The sequence below is a fragment of the Ammospiza nelsoni genome, chromosome 3 (genome assembly GCF_027579445.1).
Source record: "Ammospiza nelsoni isolate bAmmNel1 chromosome 3, bAmmNel1.pri, whole genome shotgun sequence".
In the NCBI taxonomy this organism is placed as follows: Eukaryota; Metazoa; Chordata; class Aves; order Passeriformes; family Passerellidae; genus Ammospiza; species Ammospiza nelsoni.
This window is the reverse complement of record NC_080635.1, coordinates 27,010,477-27,024,544: the sequence shown is the minus strand read 5'-3', so window position 1 is coordinate 27,024,544 and position 14,068 is coordinate 27,010,477. Positions and strand designations below refer to the sequence as shown.

General features: G+C 37.1%; 1 protein-coding gene across 1 annotated transcript in view; it reads right to left on the bottom strand.

Annotated features, from left to right (window-relative positions):
* The window catches only part of CAMKMT (calmodulin-lysine N-methyltransferase), a 212,687-nt gene that overhangs the window by 40,691 nt on the left and 157,928 nt on the right, over positions 1 to 14,068 (bottom strand). Inside the window, exons 4-5 of the mRNA XM_059468296.1 lie at positions 4,170 to 4,230; positions 533 to 587 (exon numbers count right to left, since the gene is read on the bottom strand). Of these exons, the coding sequence (XP_059324279.1) occupies positions 533 to 587; positions 4,170 to 4,230 (116 nt within the window). The remainder of the gene's footprint in view (positions 1 to 532; positions 588 to 4,169; positions 4,231 to 14,068) is intronic.

The window sequence follows — 14,068 nt, the reverse complement described above, 5'->3', positions numbered from 1 at the left end:
TAAAAACTTGTCTAATGCACTGCACTGCTACATAATATCTCCTGAATACATGACTCAGAACCCAGAGAATGGTGAACGACTCTCCTGAATGGCCAATCTAATTCAAAAGAATCTAATTACCGAGAGCTCTGGATCATGTTTGTTGGTGTAATAATGCAGGCAAAACATTAGCAGCTATATCATGGTGCTCCAACTGTGATTCGCCAGGCTATTCCTGTATCTTAGCAAATGGGACTATAATCTGAAAAAAAAAAAAAGCTTCGGCTATGGCAATGAAAGACAGACAGTACGTGGCCTGGAATGTCACAACAAAAGATATTGACTACACCGAGGTAAAATGTTTCTGCTCATCGAGGCAACCATAAAATCAATATGATACGAAAGCAAGTCAATCTAGAAGGTCTCTCAAGACTCTGCAGCTTGACCGCAGCTGAGGCTGTTGACAGTTCTCTGACCCAGCAGTTGGAGGCACTGGAACATTTTTCCTTTTGTTTCTTCCTCTGAATGGGATTGGAATTGAGAAAAGACCTACCATGAGCCCAGCCAAGCATGTCATGCCACCCCCTAGCTCACACACAGCAAGGTCCCTGAAAGAGAGAAAGGAAATGGTAGAACCCATACAAATTAGATGAAAATGGTCAGAGAGACATATATGTTACAAGAACAAATTGCCATCTGCAGTAAGAACTGAGCTACCAGGAAGTTGTAGAGACATGACTAGGCTACCTCATGTCGTTTTGCGTTTTAAAAATAATTATGAAATAGAAAAGTCACAAAGCAGGCAAATCAGTGGGGGTTCCCTCATTAGTGTTCAGTGCAACATTACCACCGCTGAGCTGAAAAATCTGAGAAGGTTCCCTTTTTTCCCTTGTCAATGGCTCTGTCTTTTAGAACTAAACTAGCTAGAGTAGCGAAAGATAATTGTTAGGAAAGGATAACAATGTTAATCCACATTCATTCTTGCAAAAACAGTTAGAGAAGTAAAAGGGGAAATTAATATTATTTATATATCTCTCCATACAGTTATGCCTAAAAGCCTTTTTATATTAAAAAGAGAGAAGTTTTAAAGCAAGCCATATACCACAAAATAATTACACACGAAGAAATCTGATCCTTCAATTAGCACTTAAAACTGCAAGTGACCTACAAACAATGCTGTTATGAACAACGATGGGAACAGCAAACGGTTAAGCCTCAGAAAACGAAACGAAGTTAGTGTCAAGAGCCTAAACTGAGCCCGATCAAAGGGCTGAATACATGGTCTAAAAGGCTGCTTTTAACTTAGACCATACTGTGCTGTTATTAAGACGTGCATGTGAAATATAATTTGGCGCAGAGAGTGTGCCGGATGGGAGCTTGCAGGGGGAGCCATAAAGAATGTCCTCCAGAGCCATGGCCTGCCCCAGGAGGGGAGGAGGGAGGGATGCTGACCCTGCACTGAAACTGTGTATGAAGCAGTGTCTGGGGCAAGGCAGAGCCTCAGCTTAGAAACATGCTGCTTTATAGTAAAATCTGCGGCAACTGTTACAGCTGGCAGGAGCATTCCCATTGAGACACTTCTGATAGGCAGAAAATGGAATTTTAGCTTAACTGTTTGGTTGAGTTTGGTTTTGGAGGGTTTCTTGGTTGCTTTTTTTTTGGTGCATCATTTCTTCTCCCTTAAAACATTTACATCTGAAAGTCTATTTTTATCTGAAAGGGTCACCTCCCTACTCACTCAACACTGATATTTAGGAAGAGCATCTAAGATGCCATATCAGTATCAGTATAAAGATGCTGATATTTTGTTCACTGAGGCGAGCAGACTAGGCTGTATGACTGTATAATAATGCTCGCTGTCTGGACAGGTTAGATTTATTTTTCTTAGACACCACAAATTTTATTTGAAAAAAGTCTAGTTGTCCTATTTAATCAAAATGAGACAAAAGAAAGACATACCTTGGAGGAACAAGCTGTACATAAACCCAGTAATAATATTAAAAAAATGGAGAAATTTGCAATTTGTATTTTTAAACAGAATGATTATAGGTTTTTCCTCAAATAAATTTTAGTTTTTCTAAACCAAGTGTATTATATATTAAAACTATATACACATGGTTATATATAAGGTTTACAAGGCACTTACTCCTTTATAAGAATCATACTTAGTGAAATAAACACAGAAAGTATCCAGTGTAAGGCTTTTAGTACATTTTGAACGAAATTTCTATGTACAAAGTAAATGAGCATTCACATATACACACAAATATTCATGCATATGAAATTTATTTTAGTGCCAATTCCCTTGCTGGCAAGTTTTAAAAGTTGTATCTGTCTCTCAGGCAACATATAGTGACATTTATAAATGAGAATTCACATAAGAAACTCTACTCTGAGAGTACTGTTAGAAGGACATAATCCTGAGATATCAGGATGTGAAACTGCCCATTTACTCCATGGAAGTTGACTGCTAGTTGTCTCTGAATATCGCAGCTTGCATACCCAAACTGGGAAAATACCCTCTGAGTGAGCAGCACAGGAGGTTTGCTGGGAGGAGCCCTGGAGAAGAAGTAGAGCATATGAGCATAGGGCCAGACAGCAAAGTGCTACAGGGACATCCCTACAGCAGCAGAAGGCACACAACCAAACTGGGAGGAAGGAGCAGCGGCTGCCACATCAGGTGTGTGAGCTGCCTCCCCTAACGGGCCACGCGTGTTCAGGTGGTGGATGGAGCAGGAATGAGGCTTTATGGACCACAGCACACTTTGGTGCCAGGTCTTTTGTCAGAACCCAGCACATTCCTCTCACTGCCCTGGAGGACTCAAGACCCTGGCAGGGGGCTCAGAGACCTGGGCATGGAGTCAGAGACACTGTGACTTCGATTTTAATCCATGGAAACAATTACCAACTTTGCGCGAGGAGTTACAAGCCACAAGGGTTTGAATAGAATTATAGTAAATTTATCACAGGGTGAAAAAGTAGAATTTTTGGGGTTCTTAGAATGGGGGTTCAAGAGGCAAAATGGAGGAATCTGGGTGTGACCTTTTCCTTCTTCTTCTGGTCCTCCATCTTCTACTGTGATGGTGGCACTTTTGGATTGGTTTAGGATAGAGACAATGTGTAACATAGGTGATAGGGTATTGGAAAATTGTAGTTAATAAAGTACATGTAGTTTTTAGTATTAAAAGGTAACAGTGCCCTGAGGGTGGTCAGTGCCTCAACCTGACCTGCTGGACAGACCTCCACAGGTCCGAAAAAGCATGTATTAGATAAGAGAAAATAAACAACCTTGAAAACCAAAGCCGAAGAATCCCGACTTCTTCAAGTGAAGGGCTGGTAAAAAAGACTTATAAATACCTTGGAAGCCATTGCAGCAACAACAAACCTGACAGTCTTTGATTACAGATAGGAGTCTAAGCAAGTTGCTCATTTGGTACAAGGGGCAGGGACTTACAGTTTGGTCTTCCTGATTTTACCCAATGCCATATTTACACAGACTGGGATTTTCTATCCAAGTCTGGTTTACTTGGTATTTGCCTTACACCCTCACACAGAACAGAATTTTTGCCTCCAAATGCATTGTTATAATAGCTTTTTTTGCACCCTATTCATCCCTCAGACAATGAAACTTCAAGGATTTCCAAGTGCAAATCTCAGTATAGTCAGGGGGAAGGAAAGTGAATGCAGGACAGATTTTATATTTAGATATTCCTATTGGAGCCTTGATAGCTGACTTCTACAAGTTTTGAATAAAAGTGAAGGATGTTTCAAAACTGTTCCACAACACTTAAAAATGAGTGCAAATTCCTCTTACTATAAGCAGTGATTTTTATGTATTTCATCAGATAATATTTTGCTTGCTTTTGCAACAGATGTCAGTTTAAAGAATATCTTATTTTTCCTGACCTTCACAATCAGCACTGATCGATTGGAGCTTCACTTTTGTTTCCCAAAAATCAAAGTGAAATAAAACGCCTTGAGTGGAAATCAAAAGTCTTTGACATATAGCAGAAAGCTTGCTGTGCAATATTAGTACCTAAAGGCAGCTGAGAATTCTTTGTTAAGAGCAACATGTTTTCACCTTGAACATTTTAAATTTAATCTGAAGACTTAAATCATAGCAATCTTTACCATGCAGATACAATAAAACTAAGAGATTGGAAAATATCTTTTTATGTTTAACTCTGTACCTGAATATTTCATTATGCTTTAGGCAGTAGTAAGCCAGCACTTCTTCAGATGGCCAGAGACCTATAAAACAAAGATATTTGCCTTCTTAGAACAGATTTTTTCTGGTATAAAATAATATTTGAATGCACATTACCATTTGCAGAGCTCTACCCACTGTTTTATGTTCTGTATTTGCCATAAATAAAAAGAAAAACAAAAAGAAGACCTAGGATTTAAGCATTGGAATTGAGTATTTCATAGATTTCATCACAACTAGTGATCAGAAATTTATAGATACATGCATACACACACATAAACATAAACATATGTCTACACATATATATGGAATACTCAAGACTTTAAAAGTCACATAAAATTTAATTCACTTGGGCATTCACATGAACATTAACCTGTTTGTACTAGGCCAGATGAAAGGCCAACTTTGCCTTGTAGCCTATTTACAACAGGGGACAGGAGCCCTCTAGTTTTTCATTAGCTACATCATCATCACCATCATCATAATCATCCTACAGTCACTCAATTTCTTTCCAGTTTCTTTTATTTAGCTCCTTTTCTCTTAGTTTGTGTTAGGTCAGGCATCAGTCTGACTGTAAGCAGCACATACTAAGGACAAATCCCAGACTAGGGCAAGAAAAGTGTGATTTCTAGTTGTGGCTCAAGAAATTCAGAAGAAGGAGAAGAGGAGATACAAGTGCTAAATTCTTCTTAACAGGCACTGAAGGATTGTTCTGGTTGTTCTGTGATAAACTTTCTAGAGCTGCACCAGGAAGCACCACAGTTTCACCCTGCTATATAAAGAAACCCCTCCTCTCTCATTTTATACTTGCTTCCCTGCCATTTTCATTTGAATTCCCCTAGTTCTCCTACAGAAATAGCCAGGAGCATTCACACTTTCTGCACCCAATCTGTATTATTCATGAATTCATTAGCTTCCATCATAAAACTTACATAGGTCATCATCAACATTGACAACGACTTGGAGGCTTCCATGTACATTTATTTCTTCAAAACCAGTCTCTTATGAAACTGGCTGTTTTGCCAGACCAGTTTCCCACCTGACTGGAATGTCCAGCTGAAGTGCTGTGGCCCATGGAGAGGACAGCACAGATCCTGTGTGCCTTGAATGCCCTCCTGCAGGCACCAGACTTCATTGCTGGAGGGAGCCTGAGGAAACCAGACTCATACTCAGGAACTTGAGTTGCGTCTGCAAAGGTTCCCAAAGTTAAAGGAGGAAGAATAAAAGGCATATGCAGCTGAATTATGTTTGTATGTGTTTTTCATCTGTAGTTGCTTAGCAATGAAAAACCATGTTTACATGTCTGTCCACAGGTAAAGTCCAGAGTTGACTTCCCCCCCTCCACCAACACGTGACATTAAGAATTGAGACACAAACTTCATATTATGAACTACAGACATTTCAATGGTTCCAGTAAACTTATTTGACATATAGAGCATCTTTTAGATATTTCTAGACAAGTAAGTTGAATTCCATCCAGCTTCCTATGTATACGTATCCTTTAGACCATTGTTACCATATTTTGTTCTCAAGGTTAAAAACATCACTACATTTTTGACAGAACCCGGAGTTTGGGAGAAAACTGTCATCCTTTAAATCACTTAAAGCCTGACTGAAACCATCATCAATATAATTAATCCTTTCCATCCAGTAAGTATTCTGAACTACCCTTACTCCTAGTGAGAAATAATGAAAATTTTAAAATGTCTTGACTACATGCAGATCAAGCAAAAGCCAAGGGAGGATTTGTCCAAAACTTTACATATAACGTTTGTATTAAAAAGATATTTAAAGGGAAAAAGATAGACTGATGATACATATGTATGACAAAATTACTAATGCAACACTTGTATTTGTCCTGTTTATGACAGTTCAGTCTGATCAGGTGTTTTTGACTGTGATATTTTTCTTAGACTTGCTAAGGGTTAAAATAAAATACTCACACAAGACTACCCATTCTTTAGTGAAACATACACTAAGAATTGTACAGAGTTTTTCATCTCCCTTTGAGCATTTCAATGCTTTTGAGCACTGAAATATGCTAAAATGGCAGATTTTGCAATAAATATAATGACTGTTTACATATTTTAGAGTGTAACATAAAGAATGTTTCAGTTTGCAGTGACTGGTATATACTCAAGCAATAAAAGTTTTTTAATATTTAGTGAAGACACGGCTAATTTAACACCATTTATAATACTTATATCTCACATTCCAAAAACCTCACACTCACAAACATAAAAAAATGAAACGCTTTCATAGCAAACTTCTAGCATGTGTGAATTTTAAAAATACTAGTCAATTATAGCAAACCCTTCAACATCCGACTTTTCAGTACCCTCAGTCAAATGTCTCTCACTTTTCTGCAGTTATTATTGAGAGGGCACTTTGAATGGTGTCACTGAATCTTTTCTGAGGGGTCACTGTCCTTCCCCTGCTGCCATTTCAATGCTGATATCAGCTGGAACTGCAGGTGTATCAGATAGCTCTGTGCTGAGAGAAGGGTGAAGCACCTTTGTAAGGACAATGCTTTTCTTTAGGCAGATGCCAGCAACGAGCACAGCTCTCCTTCCCACTGCCTTCCTCCACAGGGAAGGAAAGGTCACCTCAGCAATGGCATAAGCAGCTGGAAGCTAAAGAAGCAGGAGTCAGGAGGCCTTTCATGAGCAAGTCACAAGCGTGGAAGCACACAGTGCTCCCAGCTAAGCCAAGAAGCCAGAAGCCAGGATACCAGTGGTAATTTTAGTGAAAGGAAAAGCTTCACGTGCCTGAACAGGTAGGTAAGCCTCTTTGCCTTCAAAACAGGGATAAGCTTAAAGATCCATGTGGAGGAGTTTGAATTCTGTCTTCTTCCTCCTCACTCTGACCTACATTCGCCAACACAATGACCTACATTTTGAAGTTGCAAGTATAAGAAAGATAGTTCTGCTTCTGTTAGAAAACATACAGCTGTAATGCAGAAATGCAGAATTCCTATGAATTAACAACTACTACTACGTTGTGAAAAGCATAATTTATTTCCTGCAAACACATACATATGGATATGGATTAAGTTTCCTATGAACACACTCAAAATAATTCTTTCATATTTAAAATAAAATTATTTTCATTTTGATTTCTGAATTTGATTACAAATACACAATATTGTGTGCTTCCTATTTGCATGCACAATTACTTACATGATAGCAAACTATTTACAGATGGATAGGCAAAAGAATATCAAAAGACCCCCAAATGGTGCTTATATTTTCAAGGCTATAAATATTCTACAAGTCCTAGAGAGAGAGGCTAAAAAATCTCACTGTATGATGTAACAGAGAGAAACAAGAGTTTCTTTTTTCAAAAATAAATATTTTGTGACATTTACTGGAGGTTTTAAAAATCTTTACCACCTTGTTAACTACAACTTGAAAACAGAAACTAATTGCCAGAAAGCATTGGAATCTCTATTGAAATACATGAAAAATTAAGTTACACTGGCATTCAAAGGAGACCCTCAAGAATGGGTATGTCTGAAGACATGGGACAGAGACAGAGCTCGTCCCTGCCCACATTTCAACTGCTGAAGTATCCTTTTACCGCTAGGATGGAGCAGGATTCTAAGTACAAATGCCATAAGAAAGATGATGTCTACTTTCAGACAGATTTATGGTGTGCATTACAGTAGAAGGAGTAGAAAAATATCATCATTAAATTGTACAATGGTGAATAGAGAAATGCTACAAATTCATCATAGTGCAGGCATCACAAAACACAGGCATTCCTACAGCACGTGTCACCATATCATAAAATGTCACCACAGCAATGGAGTCTACCTCACAAGAACTTGATGATATCATGAATTTCTACTATCTCAAGTTTGCACATCAGGAACCAAAGTAAGAGACAGAGACAGATTAAGTTACTTAGACATCAGAATGAAATTATGGGAAGACTGAGAAAAATAATCCAAGTCATCCTTACACCATGAGGTATGATGTAACCAAGGAAAAGTACCCAAGCTCTTCCTACAGAAGAATAAAACTTAAAAAAATCATAATAATGGAAAGACACATAAGTTAGTTTTATCACTCTCATAGTGCTTGGTATTGGAAAGTATCAGGTCTTTCTGCACTAGCCATGGCACAATAGTTTCTTAGAGCAACCTTCAAGCCATGTGGACCAAGGCACATGTAGACAGCCTTTTGAGGATGTTTGTTTTTTTAGTCCAAAGTTACACAAAGCCTATGCTTCTTCTGCAACAAATAAAAAAATGCTGAATACTCTGATAGTACAGAAAATTGTCTACCAGAAATAAATTATCCAGTATTTAAAAAAAAAAAAAATCAATTGTTTCTCTCTTCCTGTTGCTTTTTACCACATATTTTGCAGAATGTTGTCAACCTTTGGATAACAAATATTGAGATCTGATGTGAAGTTCTTTAAAAACATCATGTTAGTAGAAAAGAATTTTGAGATGTGTATTTTTAAGAAAGACATCTGACTATTGGAGCTATTATGTCTCAGCAGTGCTCCACAGGTGCAAAGAAATCATGGTAGCTACTGATTAACTGGGATAGTACAAGATTAGTGGAACTCTTCTGTCTGCCAGCACTACACACAGGAAATACAGGGACAAGTGGAGGTGACAGGTGAGCTGTCCCTGAGAGCTTTGAGTAGGAGGTATAAAGCTGTCCCACAAGCGCTTAACTCATGCTAGCAGATTAAGAAGTTACTTTCAAAGCTAAGCCAAATTGAAAGTATTTTCACATTTCCCCAGCACTTCTCACAGCCCCATGTACAGATGTCTGATCTCAACATTCGAATTTTGTCTTTTATTTGCACTATTAAACTATGAGAAGTCTTCCTATTCATTTGAAGTCTCAAGTAAATTTTGTACAAATCCTATCTTTACCCTCAAAAGCAAAGACAATTTAAATTTGAAAAGTCAGTCATTTTCCCCATATGAATACACTCAAAAAGATATTTTTTCTAGTATGTCCCGATTCTTGACTACATGAAATCACCTTATTTGCTTTAATAGTCATCAAAGTGAGAGGCAAGAAAAAGCATTTTCAGGCAAAATGATGAATAATGTCTCAAAAGTCATACCAGCAACTGCACTGAGCAATGATGAACTGTTTTCTGATCTTAAGTAAGGCACTTTCTATCCTTCCACACCGAGATACATGGTTAGTGGAGAGCAGACAAGTCTTTAGCACTACAATAGACTGTGCAGAGGTGTTAAATTAATGGCCTGTCCAGACAGGCAATTATTCCCCATCACCTCCGCTAAAAGACTATAGGGAAGATGGAAAATCCCCAAAACTAAGGTATTTACTGGGAAAAGCTATTCTAGGAATATAACATAAGGAATTCTGGGATCTTAAAATAAGGTTTTTCCGTCCTTAGAGTATTATAGCATTGTCACGACCCTAATATTACAGTATAAAACCTTATTTTCTACCGACTATGTGACTGTATTCAAGTCATATTGGAAGATAAGCTTGATAATTTTATCCTGGTTAGTTTTTCTGTGGATCACCACCACCGTGCACAGCAAGAAGCACAGTCCATCTGCTGAGGGTAAGCAGATCTGAGGGTAATACCTCTGCTGGAGATGTAAGAGAGCAGATCAAAATCAAGGTTCAACAGCTCAGTACTTAGGAGCCAATTTCAAAATTAAACTCTAACCAATATTATGAGCCCGACTGTCAGTGGAGCAGTAAACTTCACTTCCAAGTCAAAGCTAGAACATGAAATTATGAATAGCACAATTAAGACTAGATACCAGGTGGAGGCACAGTGCATGTCTGCCAAATACACCTCAGTAGTAACATATAACACGGGTGTTCTAATTTGAGTAATTGCTTGAGTAAAGATTACCTGCAAATAATTGCACAGCTGTAGTTAGTTGGCATAGATAGCTCTCAAAAAAATTTCTATCTCTAAACTTTCTTCAAACTCGATACCCCAAGCCCCTTTTCAATATAATTTTACCATTAAAAATGTTTCTTGGGATAGTCAGGAAGTAAAGATTTTATTTTCATTCCCTTATCCACACAAAATGAGACATAGATGAAAGGATAATTGGTAATCCCTGCTACCTAAGATCCCATCTAAAGTTATTGAATTAAACAATGCAAACACACAAAATAAGGCACTAATACTGCAAATATTAATTTTTTAGATACTATAAAATGCATGCATAGAGAAGTGAAAATATTCCATGGAAAATAACTTTCATAATAATCCAAAGACAAACCTGATCACTTTAGTAAAATGAAGAAATGGAGGAAATTGTTAAGCAAGGAAAAAACTCACTGAAGAAAATCCTTGTTGTTTCACTGTTTTCAGTAGACAAAATTTTAGGTTTACACCTATCTACAGCAGACACAGATAAAAAAAAGGTCATCATTGCAAGTTAGTTGCAGATGGTGTGCCTGGAACTGTAGAATTATTAACTACAAAAATGAATCTGAGAGCAGATTTTCAAAAGGTGGACAGCTACTAAATACTGTGCCCCTCTGGAGATTTGACCACCTCATATACCAGAATCTTTAAGAGCTAACATATTTTGAAAGTCCAGTTGTCCAATCTGAGATTTTCCATTCTGAAATTTACCCCAAGAGTATTTACAAGTGAGTAACTTCAGCAATAAATGCACTCAGTATGAAAAAATAAAATTATTTAATAGCCTTTACAGCAGCACCTTATATCTGAGCCTTACTGCACCTGGCTTTTGCAGATGGCAAACCACCTTTTAAGTCCAGTGAAGAGGAGTAATTTGAGGCAGGGAGAATGGCTAGCTTACTTTTCCACAGCAGGAATGCTATAAGTGAGTTTGAAAAGGTACAAGAACACCAGGAAAAAAATAGAAGAGAATATAAAGAGAAACATTTTTTCCCTATGCACATACATTTTGTAGAAAACTCTTGTCTTTCTTCCAATCTAAAGCAGAATTCATGATATTCAGATCATTGAAAAATATGTATAAGCACTGGCTGAGATCTTCAGGCTAGGCAAAATGGCCTCAGCACTGTATCTCTCACTTTCACTCTCATTATTATTCACGACTAGGAGGGAAACATGATGGTCTGCAATCTGCAAATGTCTTTTAGAGCACAAACTTCAGAAGCTCAGGGGAACTGATGTGGAAATACAGTAACAAGTCAAAGCTGTAAATGTACGCATATCCCTTCCATAAGAAAAATTGGCCAACTGTACAAATCTGCTGGTATGATTGTCTTTAACATCATTTTCAAATGGATGAATTTGTGTTGGGAGTGGGCTGGGGGGGGGTACCTAGTTTTCAAATAGTTATTAAAAATTAAACAACACTGGAACAAACCTTTTGTGATTATAGCCTTCATTCTCCTGCAAAAAACTGGATCTATAAATTTATGTACCATTGTAGATGTAAATTACAAAATTTTATATTCAACTATATTAAAACATCTATTCCAAAAATGATTACCAGTTGTGAAAAGCAGACAGGCTTATCACTTGCTGTCAGTTGTTCATGTCTAGTTAAGCAATAATGTGCTAAAACTGCTCTTTTGTTTTGTGTAAGAATTTTGGCAATAGAAGAAATGAACACTCGTTTAATAAAAACTCAGGCTGCTTTTTGCTTTGATGGAGGAAGCAGCTGCCTGTTTTCATTTGCTGCAGAGCAGCAAAACCCATCAATATAATAAGCAGCTTAGATGCATCCATCCACAGCATCTGTAAGGATATAGGGCTATTCGCTCAAAACCAATCCTTGGTTTAATTTTAACAAAGATGTGTCTGACATATTTGAAAATGTATTATAATAGGGTTTTGAAATACTAGCATTTTCTCTTTTCTTTTTAAATACTTTTCACAGATTTTGAAAGGCAAGTATACATACTGGAGTGATAGAAATGCTAAAACAAATATTACTATAGCAAACAGCAGAACTAGCCTAAAAATGCAAAGAGGGAACATTAAGAGATGCCTTCTGGTTCACAGACTCTCCTGTTCCTTGAAAATACAGAAAAATAGTGTTTCAATCTTTTCAATGAAGGGTGTTTTTCAAAATAACCAAGAGCAGAGAAAGATACTAGAAATATGTATTACAGACAAAACCCCTGCAAAGATCATAGATTCATTATACAAATATATTTCCCAAGATATACTTTTCCTTCCCTGCCTTATGCCTTGTTAAAAGTAAATAGATTAACGCTCATTTCCAAAGATATTTAACAAATTATTTTCTACTATTGCCTGAAAATAATATAATTGTTATTAAATTCCAACAGTGTGAATTTGTCCCAAGTGACAACTTCTAATTGCAATAAAAAAAATTTAATTAGAAGTAGAGTTCTAGGACATTCATACATAATTACAAAAACAGGAAGAGAGAGATAAAAGACCATCTGAGATAGAAACCACAAAACTCTATTTTCACTCTAAAAATGTGATACGGCACATTTATATTATTAAAAATTCTTAAGACATTATTATTATTTTAGTGCTGTTCTGCTTTCTAAGACCTTTCTAAGCTGAGCTTTTAGATGATTTGCACATTAACTGAGAAGTCAGATAATTCTTAATCCTCCTCTTTTTCAGATCCAATAATGGATAAGGGAGCATCTTAGCATGATCAACTAGCAATCTGCCTAGCCTGAGTGGTAGTACACCTGAATTTAGGATTAGTCATCTGGTTTTCATAATATCTGATTTAAATGAGCACTCATTCTGAGAAGCATAGAAAAAGAATATTCAATTATTTTGAACTGTAACATTAACTATGTAACAATAAACCTGGAGTGCATACATATTTATTTGCTTCACAAACAAGAAACTAAATAGAGAAAGGAAGATTTTAAAGAACCATGCCCAAATAGTTGGATAGCTCAATTATATAACTGCCTTTTTCCAGTATTCACAATAGCTTAGAGATACAATCAACCATATCTCAGCTGTAGCCTTGTATCTCTATTTTGTCAATTCCAATATCCTAGTTTCACTTTGTCTGTACATAAAGTGAGGAAACTAGTTTGGGGTTTTTTGTGGTTGTTTTTATTCTGCCCCCCCCCCCCGCCCTTCCCCCCATGGGGTTTCATTGTTGGTTTGGATTCATTAGGTTATTTGTTTTGGGGTTTAGAGATATATGATAGGTAGAGAAGATAAAAACTTGTAGATTAATGTGGGTTACTAATATGCTTATCTTCCCCAAGTACCTGATACAGAGCATGGAAGTTTGTGTAATTGCCCTATGCACCCTTACGTAATGCTCAAGATAAATAAAGTGGAATTTATTTGGGTGATTTCACAAGTTGTGTCTAGAGCTTGGATTTCTTCTGTTTGTTTTTTCCCCCCCAAATTAACTAAACAAAGACAACACCTTTTAGGTCCCAGCAGCTTCTGACTCATATTTTTTTCCTTTATCAACTCCACCATTCTACATAGTTAACCAAAATTAGAAAAGCGTCTGTTCTGCAAAGCCAGGAGATATAAACTTGATACAAGTGGAAATAATAATTGCATGCACAGTTCAGTTTGAAGGCTTTGGGCAGCATTTGTCTAACAAAACAGTGTACTCTGAAATTCACGTACCGGCAAATGGTGGCTATGCATCCTTCACATTCTTAGATAAATTTGTTAGGTGCCTGTAGTGAAGAGGCCTTGCTTCTTTCTCCTGGGGTAATTTCAACTGGTGCTAAGTGTGCAATTTTTAAAAGTCTACACTACTGACAGCCACCTTGCAGAAAATCTCTCTACGTCACTAAACCTTGTTTTCATCTCTTAGATGGAATAAGATTTGTAACAAGTTCTATAAATGAGAATGCTGTACAAAGATGAACCAGACTTTTCATCCGTTTATGGGTCCACATTCCACATGAATTTAGACTGTAATAGTTTAAGGAAATCTATATC